Source organism: Phlebotomus argentipes, unplaced genomic scaffold (assembly GCF_947086385.1).
Source record: "Phlebotomus argentipes unplaced genomic scaffold, Phlebotomus argentipes genome assembly contig_2, whole genome shotgun sequence".
NCBI lineage: Eukaryota > Metazoa > Arthropoda > Insecta > Diptera > Psychodidae > Phlebotomus > Phlebotomus argentipes.
In genome coordinates this window covers 7290646-7314256 of record NW_026776162.1, presented here as the reverse complement: position 1 = coordinate 7314256, position 23611 = coordinate 7290646, and the positions used below count along the sequence as shown (strand labels likewise).

Below are 23611 nucleotides of genomic sequence, written 5' to 3'. Positions count from 1 at the left end.
ATTTCACATTGAATATAGAAATATCGAAATATAAACATTTAATAATTTCTTTTTTCACTATCTCCTAAAATGTTTCTTATTCCTTCTCATCAATATTGTGGAAAATATGACGCATCTTTATATTATATAATTTTTTCTTCTCTGACTTTTATTTCATTTTTAGAGTAACACTTTTCCGTGCTACTTTGAGATTTTCTCTTCGTCACTATTCTTTTCTTCTGTTAATGCTCAGTTTTTCTTTACACTAAAATTCACAGCATTTGACGACTGTTTCACCTTTTTTTTTGCATTCCTATTAAATATCCATCATTTAAGAGTGTATGTGTGTATATAATTCCTTATCACTAGGGAGATAAATGCAACATTGCGATTGCATATCTATGGCGAGAACCTCTTTGAGGGGCAAATATAGCTTCTGCATTCCATCTTAGCCAACTTAATGCACTCGAGACTGTGCCAAGATGCAGAGAGTTGCGGAAGAGGGAAAGGAGGAACAGAGAAATTATGCTGAAAAGAGCCACTCTGGGGGGGAAAAGTAATGTGACAGACTCAATAAGGAGTTGCAGAAAAGGAAACTTTGCGCTTCAATGGAAGGAATAATGTTTTCACTGCTAAAGTGGCCATTTTTCTGCGCGTACACGAGAGCCACTTTCTTCCTTCATTGACATAAATTGTGCGAGAAGAAGGTGACCAAGAAATTACAATAAATCGATCTAGGAAATTCATCTTGTGGGATGTTTTTTCTGCGCCACACGTGAAATAATCTAATGAGCGCTGAAGGGTGTGTTTTTTTTTGCCGAGTATTTACTTAAAGACTGGAGTATAATTTAGTTACATTTTCGTTCTCTCTCTCTTGGTAATGTCTTAGCATAATGCAGGCACCCTAAAGTTTTTCTGTTTTCCTCCACTTCCACAAACTCTCTCGCTCTGTTTATTTACTTTTGAACAATAAATAATTCTCACGCCTCATCAATTCACTAAACTTCTCTTGTATGTTCAATAAACTGTTGTCACTCACTTTAAATATACTTATTCAACTGTTTACACTATTTGCCTCTATCCTCACCTTACCGCCACTTGTTTCTCTCCCTCTTTGCCCACCTTCGCGCCCCCTTTTTATTCTTAACTATATAAAACGATAAAGCTTTTCTTGCGAATCGCAATAAATTTGTCTTCGACAATTTCTCACTTGTGTGTGTGTTCATCTATGATTTTATTTATACAATTTCTACACTCTTGAAATACACACTTCTTCTTGTTTTTGCTTTTGCACTAAGAGAACCAAATGTATACAAAAATGCCTAAATGTTAAGGTTTGTCTCTGGTAATTATCCTGGCCGGTTGCTTCACTACTTTCACTCTTGCACTCCGTCTTGCGATGTTTGCATTGTTTTTGTATATTGTTAAAAAACATGTATGAAACGCTTGTCTTTTTTTCTTCTTCCTAGTAAAATCTGCCCTACTTGAGAAACATCTTCCTGTGCCATCTGCCATTTGGACTATTGAGCTTGTCTTAAGTGTAAGCATTCAATGGAAAGTCATGCGGTAATTAAAGTGACATTGCTGTGCTGTTCCATCTCCCAAAATGACCCTTTTAGAGGATTAATTGCAAAATCATGCCACACTCAAGTGGACACAATGCTGACTGACGAACACTGGCCAAGGGGTGTTCAAATGCATGTGAATGTGCGGAAAGAATGGCCCAATTTATGTACTGAATTGCGGTTTTCACCTGCGCTTTTGTGCACACAATTCAGTACATTCACATAGCAGTTTATTAATTAAATATGGGCATCATAATTTCCATTGCCACGCTCTTTACGTGGCACGAACCAAAACACCCATTAAATTTCATTAAAGTGTAACTTTAATTGAATTAAGTCCAGTGTGAATTATAAATGCAAATTGAAAAACTAAATATAACTACCTGATTGGATGGAAAGCAGGGATTTGACAGAATCAATACAGCAGCATTAAATGATTAGCGCGTGATGAATAGTGGTCCAGATTTGAAACCTATTCGTTTTATCCAGCATTCTGCAGGATGTTTGAGATGCTTCTTTGTCCTAAGAAAACATTTGGATTTGAACACCGCCTTGAGAGATGCACACAGAGAAGATGTCAAAGTCTCTACTGAGCTGGCCTAAAGGAAAGCTTCTCGATTTCAATGCAATCTCTGCCCAGCTTCTGGGCAGTGCTACTCGCTTCTCCTCGTCAATACAATATATAGAAATGTGTGTCGTCTACGCTTCAAATGGTACAATGCACTAAATACACTTCTCTTCTTTCTCTCTAGAGATGGTTAACAATTTTCGAGGCAGGAGGTTTTTATACAGTGAAATCTTATTTACCTAGACTGTCTTCGGGACTCCTCTCGAGGCTCTCGAGGTGCACACTTGAGCGTGCCGCGCGCTCGCGACGCTTCGTGAACTTGGTGGCGGCGGCGGCGGCGGCGTCACGGCCAGAAGAGTCGGAGGCGTCTGAGGACGACCGGGCTTCCATTCAGCTGCTGCCGCGCGCGGGATGGTAGCTCGTGGCGTCCTGGCCGTTCGACGTGGGCACGAGAGTCTCCGGCACCAGGTGTGGCGTCCGGCTGGAGATGGGCGGCAGAATGGGGCTGGCCGGCCACGGATATGCGGGCGTCGTGGCGGCTGCCGGAACGCTTCTGAAAGAGAAACTGAGCATGTATGCCACACATTAGACCGCCGCATGCAAACTACCCCAAAATCGGGCGCGTCCCACTTTGGGGCACTCCATTTGCCCTGATCCGCTTTACACACACAGCCCACAACAAATGACCAACACCGATAGTCACACAAGGCATAGGAGGATAGATATGAGAGAGAATGTGGGACTGAAAGCGCTTCACGAAAGCTCTTTACGCAAATGACTTTACATGTTTGACAATGTCCATTGTTAAAAGGGTGTTAAAATATATTTTATGCTTTCCTCAACACTGTTTTCCTGCTGTTGTACACAAAATTTGGCATATTAAATCCGCAATAATGTCAGTTTATTGTGATATTTCACACACAACATGTAAATATCCGTTTTTCTCTCTTTGGCTCGCGCGAAAATTTGATTGACTATTAATGCATAAATTTTTTGGCCAACGCAAACAGCATTTTCCTTTTAACAGTCAAAAGTTGATTGACACGTGAATTCGCAAAATATGTCAGTGAAAGTCACACATTTCAAACTTTTGGGCACATTAATTAAATTTCGGTGTAATTGATTTAATTAAAATTCAGAGAATGCCATACTTTATTCAATTGCCTTTTTGCCATGTACGAGACTCGGGTAATCATTAAAAATACATTGCGAGGGCTTTCCATGAAAAGTCTCACGACGGGATTAGCATTTAAGGCGCGCTGTTGGCTTTAAGATCAATACACCAAGTGAGTGAGAGAGACATCAAAGCATTGAGGGGAAAAAGCATGGGTAATAGGGAAAGTTGACTATAAATTATTTCGCACATTTAATTGGAATTTAGAGGAAATTTCCTGTCGTGAGAGAAAATTAAGTCATTATTATTCAGGGACTGGAAAGTCCCTACTAAGTATCTCAAATCAATAAAATTTAGCATTCATTAATGATTTTATGGGGTCACACAATGTTAATTCCGCTTCGCTCGGGTTACAAGTTCACTCTGATGTCTGTGTTTATCAATTTGACCTACTTGTTTGACATTCTTTTGGCGTTGCACAGCGGAAAATGTGTGTTATTATTTTTTATGGTTATCAAAGCATACGGTAAAATGTTTTGGAAGCAGTTTTGATGACTTGGTGAAAACACTATTTTGGGTGAGGATAAAATTTCAACAAATATTCGGAAATCCACATGAAAAGTTCATCTAGTCGAAAGTTTGAAGCTCGAGTTAATTTATGTCAATATGTTATAGTATCCACTTTCAAAATGCACTTTATTCAGACATAATTATGAGACTTTTTTTTGGAAAAAGTTTATTTCATGAAAACTACTTCAATTCATGTATTTATTCCAATCTAATACACCTCTCAAATGCTTAGAATTGATAAAGTTTCTCCGGTTTTTCAAATAAAATTTTGCAGAACAGTCACGAAATGGGTGAAATACTGCAGTGCGAGAAAAGTTTATCACAGAGAGTAGTTTTCAATTAATACAACATCGAGACAAACTATTAAATTGGAAGCAGGTGTACTGGAAAGTCGTACATTTCTTTCGTCAGCACCATTTTCCATCAGTTCAGTTTGCACAGGAAAGCACAGAAGAAATGCGAGTAGATTAAGCATGGACAGCAAAGAGAGAAAGAGATTCTCAACATTAATAAGAAATGTTTCATCTTGGGAGAGAATGAAGAAAAATGTGTTATGTTATTAGCATTTGAAAAATCTACATTCAAGAAACATTCCATGTCAGCATTTTAGCTGGACTTTTTCTCTCAAAGTGTTAGTCAGACATGAAGACAAATAGACACGTGGAAAATAGAATAAAGAAAGTGGAGAGAGAGAGTAAAGAACGTCGGAAGGGATCTTCCATTGGTTCTCTTGTCTTCTTCTTCAGCGCAATATATGAAGTTGTAAAGGAAAATAGAAAAAAGTTGTCTATTACATTGTCTGCCCGTGAGAAAAGATATATGTATAACATCTATGCAAAATATTCCAGATTTTTGCCTCTGCTTTTCACAATATACAGGAAAGTATAAAATATATAGTAAGGTATATAGTTTCTTTTTACATTGTGCTAAAGACATTTTTTTATGGCTTTCTTACATCATCTCTTTCAATGACTTTTTCGGACAAACTCTCTCAGGTAACAAACGAACGATTTTCATGCCACACTCATTCAATCATTTCGTGTCCTTCGGCTCCTAAATGCAATGTAAGAAAACACAACATGACCAAATTGTAAAAAAACAGAAATAAAGTGTGATTAATAAGTCTCCCAAGGATGGATCATGTCTAAGAGTGTCGTTCAGAGATGCGCGGAAAACTTTTATAGTTCGCGCTAATAAATTGCGTTAGAGCAATTAAAAGGCTCAATTTACTCAGCGATATCAAAGAAATAATATGGAAATGTCGCATCTCTGAGAGATGGTCATCCTTGGTGAGTTGGTGAGGAAGTGTGGGGACGAAGATATATGATTGTGAGCGTAATATTATGGGAAGAAACGAGAAAATACAGTCAATAAATTATTTCTTCTCGACGATTGTATCTTTTCGCCGATGGAACTCGGCGCGCGAGAGCTTTGGGAAAGAGGGTGAGTGAGAGAGTGAGTGAGAGAGCAAAAAGAGTCTCAAGTGAATGATTCAATATTGCTTGACTATAATAGAATCATAATGGCTGGGGATGTTGAGGGGGGAAATTGAATGGAAGTGTACCTCGAGTGTGGAAACGGTGATCCTAGAGGTGGTCCTGGTGTTGGCAAATTGGACGAAGACGCCGTGGCTGCAGCATCCGGATGGAGGAAGTTCCTCCTCTGATCCACCCTCTCCTGATGTTGGCTCAAGCACCGCGTCAGGAGTTCTGGCAGCGCCTCAATTTGCTCCTGCATAAATCACGAGAGAGAGAGAGAGGAAAATAGATTGACTCTTTCGCCTTGCGCAAAATGTATGCATGTAGAATTGGACTAAAAATGTTGAATCCCTTTTATTTCTAACCCTGGCAGAATTCCTGGCCAAATATCGCGCTATCGATTTTACTGCCACTCTCGCGGTATAAATTCACAGGGGAATTTAATCAAGCACCTCACTGACAGCCAGAACATTTGATTTTTCCACTGATACTTCTTCTCTTTTCCCCTGTGAAAAATATCAGACGTCCAAAGCTTTGGCAGTTGGCATTAGACAGAATTGACACACGCTGAGGCAAATTCGGCACGAGAATGCTTAATATTTAGAGAGCTTTTACGAGCTTTTCACTACACCCACCTTAATTCGCCCTCTCAACACTCTCTGCTTTAATATTCAAACGATTCTCAATAAATCGCCACGTGCATGCCTTATCAGGGTTAAATTGAACCACGTTTCGGGAATTTAAAAAAGACCCACACTCTTCTGGACATTGCATTTACCAGACATTTTTTTGGTCCATAAAAGCTCAAAACGTTGTATTCACTGTCAACACACGATTCCAGAATTTCTTCTTAGACCCACTCACTTAAGCACGAGTTTTCTTCCCTCTTCCGGTATCTGTGCACAATGAAGTGTGGATGAAAAATACCAACCTGCAGATTCTGCAATTTATCTTCAAGGCTTGACAGTCTCTCCTCCACGGCGTCTTGGCGTGATGACATGTCCGAAACAATTTCGTACACTGTGTTTTGTGTCTGCAAAGTGAGGAAAAGCGGTGGCACAGAGTTGGTATAAGAAGAAGCGTGAAATGAGACGAGAATGATTAAGAGCTTTTTCGATGGTCACCCCAAATATTGATAGGACAAATTTTTTTTTGGAAAATCATCCAATCAAGGAAAACCATTGAATCGTGAAATTTTCTATTTGAGTTGGAACTTTTTGTTGACTGTCATTGAGTGTAATACATAGAAGGATGAAATAGTTTATTCTTATCTCTTGTCTAGCGCCGTGAAATTGTTCCAACTCAAAGTAGATGAGGAAAAAAAAAAGTGGAATGAGAGGTGATAATTTTCTACCTTTGCCATATCTGTAATTGTGTTGGCGTTGTCCATTAATTTTCGTTGGTCCATTTTTACTTTTCGCAGTCTGTGAATGACAGAGAAAGATTGCAGATTAACTCGTGTGGCGAAACCTTGGCATTTGTGATGTTTGAAAAATGCAACAGCATTATTATGCACACTTACGCATAAATAGCGAGTAGAAACTTCCGTTGGTGTGTTCTAACTCGGCCAGGATTTACCCGTTTAACCAGTCTTGTGTGTTTGTAAATTAGCCATGTCTCACGAAGAACATTCGCTGCAGCGTTTTTCAGCTGAAAGTGCCATGAGGTTGTTTTGTGAGTAAAAAAAGAGGAGAAAGGATACTATTGAATTTACAGATTAATTCGAATGACTGCACTTTTCACTGCTCGAGCTCACGCTAACTGAGAGTGCGAGCGCCAAAATCATCCCTTGGGATATTTTTCAAAGTGCAACCATCGAACACGGTGATTTAACATGTGAGTGATTTTTTTGCAATTCTCACCCACACACACACACACACATTTGCCAGCTTTCACATTTCCTATAATCCAATTTATTGAGTGATAGTTTGAATAAAACACAATCCCAATGATCGTTGATTTGTAAAATTGCCCCAAATATTTCATGCAAATACAATTTGGCACACATTTCTTCATGCCGTCACTCATTCAATGCGATGGAGCGAAAAAGACGCTCATATATTATACAATAATGTTTCGCACAATTTATCGCAACCCTCAAAAAATTATTCATACTGCATATAGCAACTAAGGAGGAAAAAAAGGAGCAAAAAATCTTTACCCTCTTCGTGAGTTGAGTATCCATCATAAAATTGTGTACATGCTTTTCAGCTCTAGTTAATTCCAACTTTCTGGAAACAACTGCAACTAGAAGAGCTGTACAACCGGCACCCTAGAAATACACAAATTGCAGAAAAAGAACCTCATATGTAGTGACTGGGATTTCCTCCAAAATCTCTGACTTCTATGAGAAAATTCCACTCACACTTGGGTTTAAAATACACAGTCTCTTATGTGCTCTTGAAAAGGGTTTTTTGTCCCACTCTCTGTGTTTACCAATGGTCAGCAGGAGGAATCAATAAAGCTTCCTCATCATTGGGATATGAGGTGAAAAAGTCTGTATGGAATTTTCACCAGAAAAGAGGAACTTTCCGATCTCTCTGGCAGGTTTTGTGTATGTGGTGGAAAAAAAAACCCTTTTGTAACTATGAGACTGACCAAAGAAATGGGCTTCTCAGTGGAAAACCCAACCCAAAGGGGAAAATTGTCGAATCTTCTTCTACAGCAAATCAATAATTTCGATTCAATTTGATTTTCATTTAGGAGTAAAATCGATATAATCCCGTGAAGAGTAGATAATAAGCAAGGGATGTAGTGGAAGTTCTACTTGATTATGTTTTTGCCAAAGTGTCGTCGTAAATGAATTTTTCTTCTTTCTCTCCATGATTTGATGCATTTCCCCCTAAGGTGGGTCCTTGAGAAAGTTAACTCGTGAGACGTCTGAAGTCTCCTGAGGGTGTTCTTGTCTGAAAGTCCTCCCCCCTTTTTGTGGGCAGAATCTTCAGCGCGCTGAAGGGTGTGGAGTTTGGGGTGCCTTGCAAGACTCTAACTTCAACTCATTCGACGTATCATACACAACACACATAACAATGATGTAGATAATCACTAAAATTGTATACTTTCTGGGATAGGAAGAGCACGAATGGAGTTCATCTGGCTGTGCGCACTCCTCAATTGTAAATAACACAGCGAATTGTAATGTATGGAGGTTTGCGCGAGAGAAGACAAAGTTTATGTTGACACTTTTATATGGGTGTGTTTTCTTCTCTTCCCTCCAACTACACACACACACACACACACTCTTTTTTTTTGCTTCTTCTCCTTGGCGCCCCAAATGGAGAAAGTTCCTCCGCACTATATTGTGCTTCTGTGCTGGGGTGAAATGTTGTGCTTCTGTCTCAACATGAGATACATTGAGTGATACTGTGGGGTGAGCAATATTTCCGATATATTCGTCTGACGAGATGCCCTCGATTCCAGCAGAGCCAATCATGCCCAAAGGGTCGCCGCATAAATTTTGTACTTTCTGCATTGGCATCATGATGAAATTTGCCATCGCGCGCCCTCATTTATCGATCCACCCCTTTCACACAGACTCTTGTGTCCATCTGCCCGTGGATTTTCTTTCATGATGATGCTCTCAAGTGAGATATCGTTGAGATGAGACAAGCGAGGATTGCAATGAACATCACTAAGTGCCATAAATCGTCAATTGAGCGTCATCAAATGCCGAATGGCAGAGACAATCGCGAGATTTTAATGTCACTGTGTCTCCCATTTAATAGAGCTTTCATTCTCTTATCTTGCGTGTCACATCCATAAAAAAGCTCACTGTTTATGTGTCGCTGGCACAATTTCGCACAGACGCTTTCCCCGCCCATCTTTCCCCTCGAAAAACTCCACGCATATTCGCCAGTAAAGTTCGGAGGAAGAAAATCCATATATCAGAAAATCATCCTGGAATTCCTTAATGTATGCGTGCTTTCAGGGATATTATGTTTACTCGGCAAGCTCCAAAAATTGCCTGGGTTTGTTGTGCAGATGTACACAGAACATTATTGGGGGGTTTGACATTTTCTTCTTGTTAAACGGAAAATTGAAAAATCCCTCATCATCAGAAATCCACCAGAGATTTTCCAATCTCATCAAAATGGCAACTATATTGATATAACGACTCTGAATATTTCTGGCAGAACTTGACTGGAAAGTGCTTTCTCAACAACTTTTCCCCGAAAGCAGAGCAATTTGGGCAATTTGGTGAGATAAGTTTAGATACGATGTTCACCCCTCGTTAGGCTCAGAATGAGACACACACACACACACACACAGAGACAGCCAAATATTCTGGACACAATCTTTGGATGGGATTACAAACATGCTGATGGCAGTTGTTTGTCAATTTTCTTCCAAGACATTATGAAAATCATAAATAAAAATAGATTCACCCTGGAATAGATTTATTGGCTCTCAGGGTTAAAAACTCCCTCACGCCCTTCCTTATCGCCCAGGCAAATCTCACTTGTGTGCAGAATAAATATTTTGGCATTATATTGCAATTTTATGGACTCTTTGCGCTATATAAAAAAAATGGCTCTGCGGAATTTCAAGCGGCTTCTTGTGCCACTTCTCAAGGCTCTTGTTTGACCCTCTGCGTCACGCACCGAAAATTTCTAATGATTCACGAGTAAATGAGATTTGCGATATAGAAATGAAATATCGACTTGTAAATTCTGCCGCATCGATGGTGTGAATAATATGGAATAATATGAATTTTAAGCTCCTGGAAAAGCGTTTCGCATCCTCATAAATCTGATTAAATATTCATGATAAATCTCTGCCCATTGAGTATCGACAATTCCGCTAAATTACGCGCGTCCCAAATGTACAACTTTGCGAACAAGCGCGAGTAAAGAGATTGATAATGACGTGGAGATATTGGATATTCACGTTGCAATTATTTGTAAATTTGCCAGGGAGATTTTGCTGAATATCCTCCAGCTGCCAATGAGGTGTAATTGTTCGCGTTGGAGGAAATTTTGCTAAATAAGAGAGAGAGAGAGATTGAAAGGCCTTCCAGGGAATTTTAATCAATTTTCACCTCTGCGGCTTCTGTGGAATATTCACCCTCCGCAATCAAATGTACGCATTCGGCTGGAAAATTTATTTGTGTGAGCTTCGCCTCGATTGCCGGGAAGGAAGCTTTGCTGGCGTAATTGTCAATTTAAAATGATTTAATCACTACAGCATTGTCACTACATAGTGGAGAAAATTACGGTGATTGCAAGCTAAATTAAATTTGCAGTAACATCGCAATTATGCGTAGGAGTTGATTATTACTTTGCATAGTTCACTTCTTTTTTTTTAATTGTTGCAAATTGAGTAATAATTTACATAAAGTGTTCGTTGTCTAAACTATATTTTAAAGACAAATAAATTTATTTTCTGTCTATAATGTCACTTTTCCCTTTGATCACATAAAGAAAAACACAACGTGAAATTGTTGGGGGAGAAATAAATCAGGGAAATTCACTGGGATTCCTGCCAGTGAATATCCCTGATTTTCCTTCCCAGAGTTACAAAAAGGAAATTAAACGAAAAGAATACAGCAACTCACCATGATTCCTGTACTGACGGCAATGCCTCGCCCACAGTACGTATTAGGCACAATATCACCAAATCCAACACTTAAGAACGTTATCGCAATCAACCACATACTATTCAGCAAATTTGCAAAATTGTCCGGATCGTGAAATCTGAGGGAAAAGGAATTGCGTCGTGTTGTCATTCTTCATTTCTTAATTCTACACGTGATTTTCCTTTTCTTTTCCTCTTCATTCTTCCGCGTGTCTCTGATGGATGGCAAAGATTTTCAACCATTCATGTGATCGATGCAAGTGCAGATTTCGCTCTTGCCACACGAATTGATCACACCATTTATCATACATTATTCCACCCTTTGCTCTCATTTGCTGGCTTGTTTATTTTCCTCTTCGCCTCTATATGCTTTTCCCCACATTACATTCCCATCGCGAAAAGCGCACACCCAATTGCTGGTTCTTTTTTGCATTCTGCTGATGTGGAAAGATAACAAAGAGTTTCGACACAGGGTCTTTCATGACGGGGGAAGAGAGGTATAAAAATGAACCAACCAACTACGAATTCTTCTCTCAAACATCTTATAACCATTGGTTCTTTTTCTCAGATTATACCATCACTGCGAATTCATTCTTTTGCCACTCACATTCTCAGAATTGGCAAGATGAAAAGCAACACAACATCAATGGAATGTATCTCAATGACGGAGAATGCTCATATGTATGTGAAAGGATGTACTTTTCATCCTCAAATGGGGGGAAAAAAGAGAATCTTTACAATTTTGAGACACACGCATACACATTTAGACACACATAGTCATGGAGAGGAGTTGCGGAGGGGATTTTTCTTGGTGGACAAAAATTGTGGAGCAGAAGGCATGGAGTTTTGGACAATTTTCGACAAAGAAATTTCCTCAACAAACACAGCGAGAGAGAAAGAGTGGCAGAGGAAGAAGAAAGCAGAGAGAGAGAGAGAGAGAGAAAGAGAGATTTGGGAAATGATAATAGTATCTCTTTAAGTAATAATAGCCAACACACAGAACATTCATAGAGTTTTGGAGAGGGGAGAAGAGAAGGGTAAGAGTTGATGATATTTCTCAATTTTTGCCCGGAGGCCTCATTAATTTCATAGATCATCTTCTTTACTTACCACCATTCCACAGGTTAGCGTTATGCCGCGGCCACAATATGTATTGGGGACTATATCCCCATATCCAACGCATAGAAACGTGATGGCGGTGAGCCATAAAGCATTCAAGTAATTGGCGTGATCCAAGTCATGGAATCTTGATGTCACGATGGGGTTCATTGATAACCATTTGAGTTGGTGAACATTTGTGAGAGTGTCAAAATGGAAAGAGTATGTAAATTTTGCTTTAAAACATCATAATATAGTAAACATTTAGACATTCTTGATTGCATTAAATACCCAAAAAGAAGTTCAATACAACAATCATTAGTAATTGGGCGTCACTCTATTCGGAAAACCATTTTTTATAAACAAATCTATAAACATCCTTTTCTTTCACAATTGTTAGCCATCGAATAGAGAGACACCTAAAGGCACTTTTGGTGTTCAACAGCAAGATTCTGAAGACTGTGACAACAATTTACGCCTGTGATTCTGTGCACAGCTTGATAGAATACTTTTTACTCTGCATCAGATCAACAGCAATTGTTACGAGTGCTCGACAACCACAAATTGAAAGTCCTACATCTCCAATTTGCACCACGCCAGCTATCATATTTCATCTGCCATCCATTCTGACTATCAATGATCGCTTTCAAATTCACCGTATCGCGCGAAAAACCGTCACAAGCATCTGGCCAAATTGGCATAAATTACAAATGACAATTCAATTTGGCGGATAAATTGAACAAAAGAGAGCAAATCATACGATAGTGAGTGAAAAAATTTAGTGAAACATATTAAATTGCGATAATGTAACAATAAAAAAAAACTGAACCCGCCCCAATTTCTCTTTCCTGGACCACTGCCAGGAAATTCCTCGGATTTTCCACATGATTTGAAGCAGGAAAAATACTCTGAAAGGTTATAGAGTGATTCCTGTCAGCATACATTCAAACATTTTTCCTCGGGTGCATTGTTTGCAGGACTCTTTACGGTTTACGAGAAAATATTGTAGGTTTTACTTGTCGGTTGGTTAACAAATTGCAAAAAATACAGTGAAATTCATACTATTTTTTACTGCTTTTTTTGGACTTTTCAAAAAACAAACTCTCAACAATATTACAGCAAAACAACTCTTCAAAATCCACCATCAATTCTCACTTTTGTATATATACTTTTATTGTGCAGAAGAAAGATTGCCTACAACTCTTTACTGTGTGTTTGTTGTGTAATTTTGAAATTTTGTGGTGTTTACCTTTAACAGTTGTAGTTTAACGGAAAAAAATGAAACATATTGAGGGAAAATGAAACTAAATACACATAAAATTAAAACAATTATCCCACCAGAAGAAACAACAAAAGAATGCGTCTTCCAGCAAAAGATCCACACAAAAAAATTTATTTTATCACGCAAAAATTATTTCATTGTTGAAATAAATTGTTTGGAAAATGAAAAAGGGGTGGAAAATAATAAGGGATATGTAGAGGAGGAAATTAAGAGGAAAATAAGTGCGTGCTCAATTTCCAGCAACAAAAACTTGTTATACTATGCGTGTCACTTCAAGCATCAATTAGCGATATTTTTAATTTTTTAACACAAAGCAAAAAAAAATCGTGAATGATGTTGATGCTTGACGTATGGCCATATTTCAGCGCACTTAATTCACATTAACACGTCGTGTGACAAGTGCGCTGCCGTTGCACATGAACTGTGAAGTGGTCAATTGTGGAATGAGTTGCACAATAGAAAGAGGTCACGGAAGCTGGGAATTTTCATTGGAATACCACACCAATGAATGAAGTTTTCCCGGAAAGTGCAGAAGAATGCTCAAAATTCAGTGTAATACGGAATTTATTCCAATAAACTTTGGCACGAAAGCCCCTCAAGTGTTCAACTCAACATTTTAATATATATATATTGAATTTTTTGGATGGTTATTCTTTTGTACTTTGTATTTATTTTTAGAATGTTCCTCTGATACGAGAAGAAGTTATGTCTGGAATGCTTACTCATATCACGCCATGTGAAAGGAGAGAAAAACTTTATGAAAAGTGCCAGAATTCGTCATTCAATTTCGCGCACACTCTTGAAATTCGTCGAATAAGAATTCATGACTCGGTGTCTTAAGGAAAAGTTTCCACGAAATGAATGAGTAACACGATAAAAAAACCAGCGCACAATTTGCTGTGATTTCTAATGTCTCGATGTGTGATCGGTGATGAGAATGTGAGGAATTCCAATAATGTTGTTTCCCTCTTGATGGCTCCATCTCAGTAAATATTGAATTTTAGAGCCTCTCCTACTCCTCCGTGGGAGTGACTGAAAAGTGTGAGGCGAGAAAGTTTGAAACTCCGTTGGAGAACTTTCGTGTGCGAAAGCACGTGATATAGTCACATTAAATTGAAATCTCATGTGAAGTTATGAAAATGCCAACTTTCTTGTATTCATACACCGCCTTTTTTTCTCTCACCTTCGAAAAGTGTGGGGGTGGCGACATGAAATATACAGGTGATACTTTAACCTATAGTCCAGGTTAGCAGAATAAACATTTATATAAAAATGCCATCAAAGACGACTTTATACAGCGTGAATGTTGAATGAAATCATAAACACTTTGCGGCTTCTGCACATTAGAAATGCAATGTGGAGGTCACATTTGTACACATTTAATACAAGAAATTAACACACAGACACAGTGCATGGAATCCTAAGTAGTAGTCCTAATGCAATGTTCTGTTCAGTCGCATTAGAGCGATAAAAATCTTCTCTTGAAACTTCGAAAACAGGCCAATTTGACCGCCAAAAGTTATCCCATAAAAAGGATTTAAAAGAACTTTGGATATTTGACTGAAACTATGCGAAAGTGGACACATTTCTTTAGATTTCATATCTAAAGAGTTTATCTAATTCCTCCACATGTAGTTAAAGAATTTTGTTGTGATTTTCAAAAAAAAAATTACTCTAAGTCTAAATTCACTTCAACTATTTTGAAAGTGTCTCAATCTAGTCCTGACTTTACTATCATAATAATTCAATTGAAATAAATTGGGAAAGTTTGACGAAATTGGGTTGTTTGCATGTGCAAACTTAATACTTGAGACGATGTTGAAGATACATAAAGATGAAGAAGAACATGAAAATCCTTTAAGAAAACTCGGTTGAATCTTGTTAGTGTCGCCATCTATCCGCGTGCGTCACATTGCGCTCTGAACCAACTACTTAAACTTCCATTAAGTGTGCACACAGATCAAACACTTATCGTCATTGTACATATATACAAGCTCCAAGAGATCTACAATTGTCCTCTTGTAGGCCACCTTCCTCAGTTGCAATGCATCAAACACATCCTATAAATATGTCACTTCCACAGCGATAACGTCGATTGATTTCTTATCACACACAGAGAATGGGTGTATATTAAAACACGGTCTCCGCTAAACACATCGTATCCAGTGTAAACAAAGACGACACATAGATAAATATTCAATAAATAGCCAATAAAATACTACAACGAATGAGACAACATCGAATTGTTTGACTAAAAGGTGATAATAAAAATCGTGGTGTTGAACTGAGAACTCAAGAGTGAGAGGTTAAATGATACAGAAAAAAAGGAATGTAAATAAAAGAATTTTGAAAATAGGGCACTGAATTTCTCTCAACCAAAAATTTCTCTCTCCTGCTTTGCTAAAACGCTTGGTATTTTGTGATGGCTCTTTTCAAATTACACAGAAAATATACTCTTTTTTTTTGCTTAGAAATACTTTGCATGTGGGTGAGCTTTGTCCAAAGAGACAACATAACTTTTTTCTTTCCTCTTCTGAGATGTTTCAACGTGCGGCAGCATAAAAAAACATATCTTTTTCGGGGTGTTCTTGCATATGGACAAAAAAGAACTTGCGCAACATACAGTGACCAACAAAAATGTGGTTTCGAATGCGAACACAGTGAATATAATACGAGAACTTATTCTAATGTGGCTTTCCTATGTATATAAAAATCCTCTTCTGTGTCTCCTGTGAATGACTTCTTTCGCAAATATTCACCTCTGTGCCGGGAGCTTTCATCCTGCGGAAAGCTTTCGAGGATTGCCAAAATATGACTATATAGGAAAAGAGAAGACAATGAGGGATTTCTTCAATGACATGATGCGCTCTTAAATGAGATGAAGAGATATTATTTCACACGCCTGTGAGCTTTTAATGCGAATGTAGAATCTCTAAAGCACAGAAAGCACACATAAATAAAACCTTCCACTATTTCTCTCTCTCTCTCGCTCTCTCTCTCTCTCTCTCTCTGTTTAACATTGCATGAGGGGATAAATTATACAGCTCTGCATTTTGATCTCTCTCGTGTTTTTGCGGGATGTTTTTCTTTTTCAGGGGAGGAATGAAATATAAGAGGAGGATAAATGTAAGGTGATATATGATGAAAGATGCACACTTTTGCGTTTTCTCTTTTTTTTCCACGCGATTGTAATTAATTTTTGGTTTGCGTTAAGGAGGATGATGAAAAAACAATGCAAATTTGCGCGAATTTATCACGCCACAATGCACAAAGGGACGAAAGTAGAGCCATAGGGAAAAAGAGGTTGACTGATTATCAAATTAATTTTCTCATCTTCACATTTTATTGTGAACAATTAATTTTTTTCTCTCTCTCTCTGCAGAGCCCGAAATGTCAAACCGCGAAGCTTGTTTTGTCGCCCTCTTTTATCTCACATTTCTTCTTCGTGCTCTACATTTTGTCATGTTTTGACTCCACCAACGATTGCAAGCGTGCTCGGGAAAATTTACAGTGACACGGAAAAAAAAGCTCATCTTGAGAGGGAGATTTAAGTTTATTTGGTTGGTATCATTTTCTCTCTCTCTCTCGCTCTTCCCCCATCAAATATCTAATTTAATACAAACAAGCAATAAAAAGTCTCTCTGGTACGAATCTTCTTCTCAATTTCCTGCCACTCAGAGACACGATAAGTCGCGGTGGAAAGAGGAGAGTAGAAATGTCTAAAATTGCGAGATTTATTGTGAAGATTTTTTGTATTGTATTTTTTTCTTCTCTCTTACAGTATTTTATATTTTTTTCCAGCAAAAAAATAACACAAGGTTCACGAAGAAATAGCGCTTCCGGACCAATCATGAAACCTCTCCAAATTGCTCATACCTATAAAGCTGATATGAGAGCTTTATATTCTCTCATGTCACTTCCTCTATCAAATTATCTTAATTGCTCAACTCCCAACTTTGCCATCCGCAGAAAAATAAAGAGAAGAAGGAAAAGGAATCAAATTTAAATCTACCATGATATTTCTAAGGTAAATCTAATGTTATTAGCCTTAAAATTATATTAGTAATATAGTCAACATTTTAATATTACTCTTTTCTTAATGTCTAATCAACATGTTTTTGTATTTCCTTTATCAAGTTTTTTTTTATAACCTTGATGAATTTATTAAATTTTGGAAAGAACCTAAAGACAAAAGTTTTCCTTTTTTTTGGTCCAAATGTTGTATAAGTAATAAACGGAAAAGTAACTCAAAATTTGATTAGGAATGTAATGATAACCAAAGTGTTTTGGAGTAAAGAAAAAACTGGTAATCTGTGTCACTGTTTTTTTTTTTCATAATCCAAAAACAACACATCATTGTATATCAATATTTTCTCACTTATGTTACTCTGTTTAAACATATCACAGGCAAATATTCAGTATAATTACTAAGTTTATCCAAACAAAAGAGATCGAAGAAGGGTCACAATCCAAATATAATCAATGTCAATGTACTTTAAAGACAGCAAGAAACATGCCATTTATTAATTATAGAAACTATGTAATAACGAAAACGTTCAAACTAATACAGTACGCAACAAGAGATTACCTTACAAAAGAGGTCATATTAACTTTCATAAGCGATAATTAAGTTAGAGGAGAAAATGTTGGGTGAATGCATAATGAGAAAGTGTAATTGGATTATGAGCGAGACGATGGAGAATACACGAACTGCCGTGTTCAGGAAAATACCCTTTCTAGGCCCAATCAAGGGTTATGCTACATAGAGAGTTAGTATGTTGGGGTGGTTCTTGGGCGCGATTTTGTGTGGAGAGAGGCAAGGATATGAGTTCATCCTTTTAGAGGATATCACATGGTAAACGCGATGAAGTGATTTTAAATTCAGTATAGTCTCTTTGATCTATTACTATTCGGAAATTAATATACTTTATTATGAACTGAATATGATATTAATCTGGCGTTTTCCATTATCTGTACTGAATTATTTTCCAATACTGCCTCTCTGGAATATTCAGCCGCGGATAGTAAAAAAAAAGTAATAATTAAAAAGCTGTCATTCGCGTTACTGTTTTTTATTGATTCAACTTTCCACTATAAACAATGTTGACAGTAGTGTATAGAGAAAAACTGCAAATTTGAGAGTTTGAATCAAATTCACAAACGACAAATTACTTTATTAAATACACTCAGTCCTGAATTTACTCATATAATTAACTTTTTCACTCCGTGTTTTTTTTTGAGCAAAAAATTCCGCGCGGTTCTGTGTTGATGAGGAGAGTTTTAAAAGTAAAATACGAGAGAAAGAATTGCATGCAATTAATTCACATGACGAATTCTTACCTGGAACTAAGAGAGCAAACAACAAATTAGAGTCAGAATTCAATTGAAAATTCGCTCCACACTCTTTTAGCCATATATACTCGAGACGCAAAGAGAGTGGATAAATGGAGAACACACTGAGTATTAATTAAACATTTGGACATGCTCTTTATCACAGAACAACACAATATTTTCATCTCCCACACAACGCGCTTTTATTCCAATTTTGACGCGATAATGTTCGAAGCGCTCTGATAAGAGAAGTAAGGCCATTTATTTGTCAGTTAAGCTTTCATGGCCTCACGTGGAAAATCTATTATGCACAGCGAAATGTGGTTGAAGTATTGTCGATATTGCGGTGACTGATATAAATTAGTTATTAATAGTGATTTGCCGAGATATTCATTATTCATTATGCAAATTGCAGCTCTCGCCTGAAGCCACTTCAGCATGTTATTCCAGCGATTCTCCCCGCAAGTCAACCTCAATTGACATCGATATGTTGTGCCTCAATTATCACGACATTATCTTAAATCATGTTGTACAAGTCAAAGACACCGAATTGCTCTTTGACTGGCTCATTGTGGATTTATCCTCCACGCGAATGTTAATGCGAATCTCACGTCACAATTTGAGTCTATTAGCGGATTTTTTTTTGGCGAGAAGTGAAAGCTCTTTGCGGGAAACTCGGAATGGGATTCATAAAGTTCGAATTTTGGAGGGAAATCTGGTTGAAAATTCACGCACATGCCAATAAATGAAGGTGACTTCAATGACTTTCCTTCAATGCAAAATGTAATTCAGATCTTTGAAAATCACTTCGTCTCGTGTTTGAGAAATATGAATAATTAAGTATGAAGTTCCAATTTTGACCTTCCCGTAGATTAGTAATCCACTTGACACGATAATGCGCTCTTTTCATAACTTGTGTTAGTGTGTGTTTGTGTGGAAAGTGCGATGGCGCACATCTTGTCAATAACTAATGAATGTCAATCAATGAGTGGACAAAATGAGGAAGGAGAAGAATCCCCGCTTTGAAATAATGAGCACGACTGAAAATCAAAAATAAAGACTTCTAGAAGTGTATTTCCAGTAACTCAAAAGAGTGGGTGAAGAGAACACTAAATTACTTATTAAGCCACGCGTTCTAACTGCGCTCCTTTCTTCCACCTTCGCCGCAATGAGACGTGATGATGATTTAAGAAAGTAAGGAGAATTTTTTAAAGGCAAGCGATAAGCACTTTCATGATTAATTCTAATAAGAAAACATGAGTGAAAAACGGAAAAGAACTCAAGGAGGAAACTATAAATTTTCACTGTTCATAACTTTCTCTCATGTAACTTTTCAGCTTGCTCAAAGAAATGGCGCAAAAGCTCGTAACTTTGGCATAATGAACGAAAGGGAAGAACAAAAAAAAGGTGGAATTGTAACTAAATGGCTGTGCGTGATTTTTCTATTACAGAACGAAAAAAAATATATATAGAAATTACAAGGGAAAATTATAAGACAAAAATTCTCTTTGCTAAAATTGATAGACACAAAAAATTTTATACTCCTTCAAAAAATCTCTTTCGTCTCTCCAAAAATTACATATCCAACCAAATTGCTCTCTGTTGGATGGATGGAATTTTTCTCAAAAAAATTTTCAACAACCGAAAAATAATGTAAAAAAAGATAAGACAGTCCAATTTTTACTACCACTGATAATGTTTTGTTTTAAATTGTTGTTTCATGTGTTAGTTTCTGAAACTACTTTTGTTCCTGGAACAAATACATAATGTAGCATCTTCTAAATTACACAGAAAAACATTTCCAGAGATGGAGTTAATTGACTCAGCCTAAAATAAACTGATATTAAGGGCCAAAGAGTTGTTTAAATACTAAACCATTTTATTATGTTTGCAGTGACTCAAATTGAGGATTAATTAATTCAAGGATTTAATTTACATTCGAGAGGGTTTACAGTGTATGTGTATAATTCTCTACGAGAAAAGACATTACGAGTCCCTCAATTATTGATTAAAGCTAACCGAGTTTTGTCTCAAATGTCTTTTACATGAGGAAATCATTGGGGAAAAAGGGAGAAAAGACACACTCACTGTGAAATTTAATATGAAAACAATCATGTACGAGGGAGTTACAAGTAAATCGAGAAAGAGACGTGTAAAATTAGACTACAAGGGTGTGACAAAATACTGAAGAAAGTATATAATCCTCAAAGTACTCTTCTGTAGAATCAGGAGAATATCCTGTAGAAAAGGGGGTGTGTTTCATCAAATTCATCATTGAATGCAATGTGAGGAGAAAACATGCATTTTACATAAAAATTAATCGTATAAATTGAACACAACTCATTTTTTTATATGGTGAAAATTATGAAAATCATCAATTAAAACTTGTTTCTCAAAAATATAAAATTTTCTCTTCCGAATTGCCGAATTGATTCCCACAAATTCAAATTGATTTCTTTTTTTGTTATAAAATGTTGCCTATATATAAATTAGTTTCTAAAAATGCCTGTTCAAATATTATCTGCACACGCACGCATAAGAAAACAATATGAATTCCAAAAGAAATGCGTGTTTGTGCAGATACAAAAAAATTTGACCATTTCACTGAAATTTGAGTAATACAAAATTGAATTTTGCATCTCAAGTTTCTGTTTTTCCATGTTATTACTTCCCCTGGAACATTTAAAGACATCGAAAGGGAAACAAGAAGAGCAAATACCACGAAAAAAAACATATAGAATTCCAAATTGAGCTTAAGCTCTCTCTGTCTTCCCTTCCATGTCAACTGATTAGTTCGTTTTTTAATGCTTCCCTTCCCGTTTCACAGAGAATTGTAGTGCATTTTTCAAGAGACTTACCTCTCACACTGTCGCAATGTCCACGACGCTATTATCCATAGTGAAACCATAAATACAAGTAGAACGGTTCCGGGACATATTGTCATTAAAGTTTTTAAAACGAACCTGCGAAGAGACAACGGGAAAAGGCATTAAAATGGCTAAGAGTGCACAGAGTTGATGAGGCTGCGCTACAATAGATTGGTAAAATCGTTAGAGATTCGTTTCCTGTGGGGGGAAAAAATGCACTTTTATCGTTGTCTAGAAAAATGTACTTTATCACGTCTTTCACGGGCGATTGCTATGGAATTGGGTCAAGCGTCATCGTAAGTGATTTTTCATATCTCGCCGGAAAGGAACTTTGCGCTCAAATGGAAAAAAAGAAGCATTAGGCGATGAGACAGTGAGATGAGATAGATTACCTTGTATTAAAATTAATTCGATTCAATGCTCCTATGCTACGCGATGAAGCGTCCGTAAATAGTTTTGAATGTAACAGCATAACACGACATATCAGGTACAAACGGAGGAACATTGGCAATGATAGTGCTACATCATATGGCACCAGTTCTGTGCCAATTGCCTTGTTCTTATTGGCTAGCTTGGTTGTCCACAGGAAATAGTATTGGCCAGGAATGGGATGCACGGCACAAATACATAACTCTAATGCTATTTGACTCATGCGTTGCCAGGTCATCGCTATTCGCCAGTCGTCCGCACAATTATCAATCATAAATAACTGCAGAGAGAAAGAGAAAAAGGGAACATTTGTTATACAATCACTTTTTCCGAACCATTTTCCATCATCTCGGAGAAAGCTAGCATTGTGAGAAATACATTCGAGAGGAGAAGTGCTATTAAATTCAAGAAGACATTTCGAAAATCGACAGAATAATTGAAGTGCAGCTGCTGTTTGAGGAATTTAAACGTGTGAAATGTCTTATAAACTTGAGATGTGTTAGCATTATTTAACAGTGACTTGTGAGAATTGAGATTCTTCGCAAATTAATGGCACTTCCCAGTTGACTTTATGGAGTGTGAAAGACATTCCCGATAGTATTGGCAAACTTGTGTGTATTTTATCTTACACTCCATCGCACTAAATTATATTGCAATGTAAAGGCGTCTTACCTGAACTTCCAAAGCATGATAGGCTACGATAAGACCAAGAAGGATCACAGTCGATACGGATATTAATGTTTTTAATGCTGTTGAGTAAAATGTCGCCTGCAAAAGAGAAAATACAACATCAAATTAAGTGGCACAGCGAGGGAAGAAAAAGGCAATAAAATGAAGGGCAAAATGGCATCAGAATGAGAGAAACAATCGCCGGCGGAGAAACTTTCGATAGAACAACAAATCATAAATCCCACTGGCGAAGAAGAGATACATATTATATTGTAGGGAAATGGGGGGCGCGCAGAGAATAAATGAGAATGATTCAGTGATTCGAGAGATTGCCAAGAGTCTAAGGCTTCAATAGCATGCGGAGAAAGGAAAAGTCCCAATGAGAGAATATTCCTGGCGTCACAAATAAATCCATTTCCCTCCACACAGTCTCCATGCCTTTTCACAGCCACATTTTTGCCCCCAACTCGCACTGTTTCTGCTGACTTGGAACAAACACCATAAATTGCTCCAAAATATTATTCACGATAATAATGTGTGTATGCTTCATCGAGTGAGTTGTAACATGGAGACAATTTCAGAAGCCAATACGCGTGGCAAAAGGTCGAGGGAGTTTTTCCAATGGCCTCGACCTTCTTTTTCTACCGCGAACAAAGAGACACAAACTAATAAAACCCAGAAATATTACTTTGAATGAAATTTGGAAGAGACACGATCAAATAATTCAGAAAATCTAATGTGATTTCAAATGATTGAATTAAAAATTCTACACGCCACTAAACATAAATAAATCTGGAGCTTTGCAGAGAGAAGAATGGAGAGAAAAAAAACTCGCAGACAGAAAACATAAAGCTCACAGTGAAAAGAAAAAAAAAGCAGTGACACTTTCAATACAAAGATAAGCGTTAAATGGGAGCCAAAAGGCCAATGAACGATTCTAATTTTCTCGAGATTTTCCACCCAAAGTACACGAGAAAATCCCCCAATTGCCCTGTAACAAAGTGCTTCTCACAAGTATTTTTCTCTCCCTTTTTTTTCCTCACCCACAATGTCGAGTGCCAAACAGTGAATCAACGTCGACTCGAAT

General features: G+C 37.4%; 1 protein-coding gene across 6 annotated transcripts in view; it reads right to left on the bottom strand.

Annotated features, from left to right (window-relative positions):
* Nucleotides 1-1258: 1258 nt before the first annotated feature.
* LOC132265458 (small conductance calcium-activated potassium channel protein) overlaps nt 1259-23611 on the bottom strand; it is a 61174-nt gene continuing 38821 nt past the window's right edge. For all 6 annotated transcript variants that reach the window (XM_059766162.1, XM_059766164.1, XM_059766166.1 and 3 more), the window contains 10 exons: nt 22528-22623; nt 21819-22135; nt 21418-21522; nt 10829-10967; nt 7436-7546; nt 6797-6924; nt 6629-6698; nt 6206-6307; nt 5361-5527; nt 1259-2665 (listed from right to left, as the gene is read on the bottom strand). In XM_059766162.1, the coding sequence (XP_059622145.1) occupies nt 2503-2665; nt 5361-5527; nt 6206-6307; nt 6629-6698; nt 6797-6924; nt 7436-7546; nt 10829-10967; nt 21418-21522; nt 21819-22135; nt 22528-22623 (1398 nt within the window). In that variant the 3' untranslated portion in view covers nt 1259-2502. The remainder of the gene's footprint in view (nt 2666-5360; nt 5528-6205; nt 6308-6628; nt 6699-6796; nt 6925-7435; nt 7547-10828; nt 10968-21417; nt 21523-21818; nt 22136-22527; nt 22624-23611) is intronic.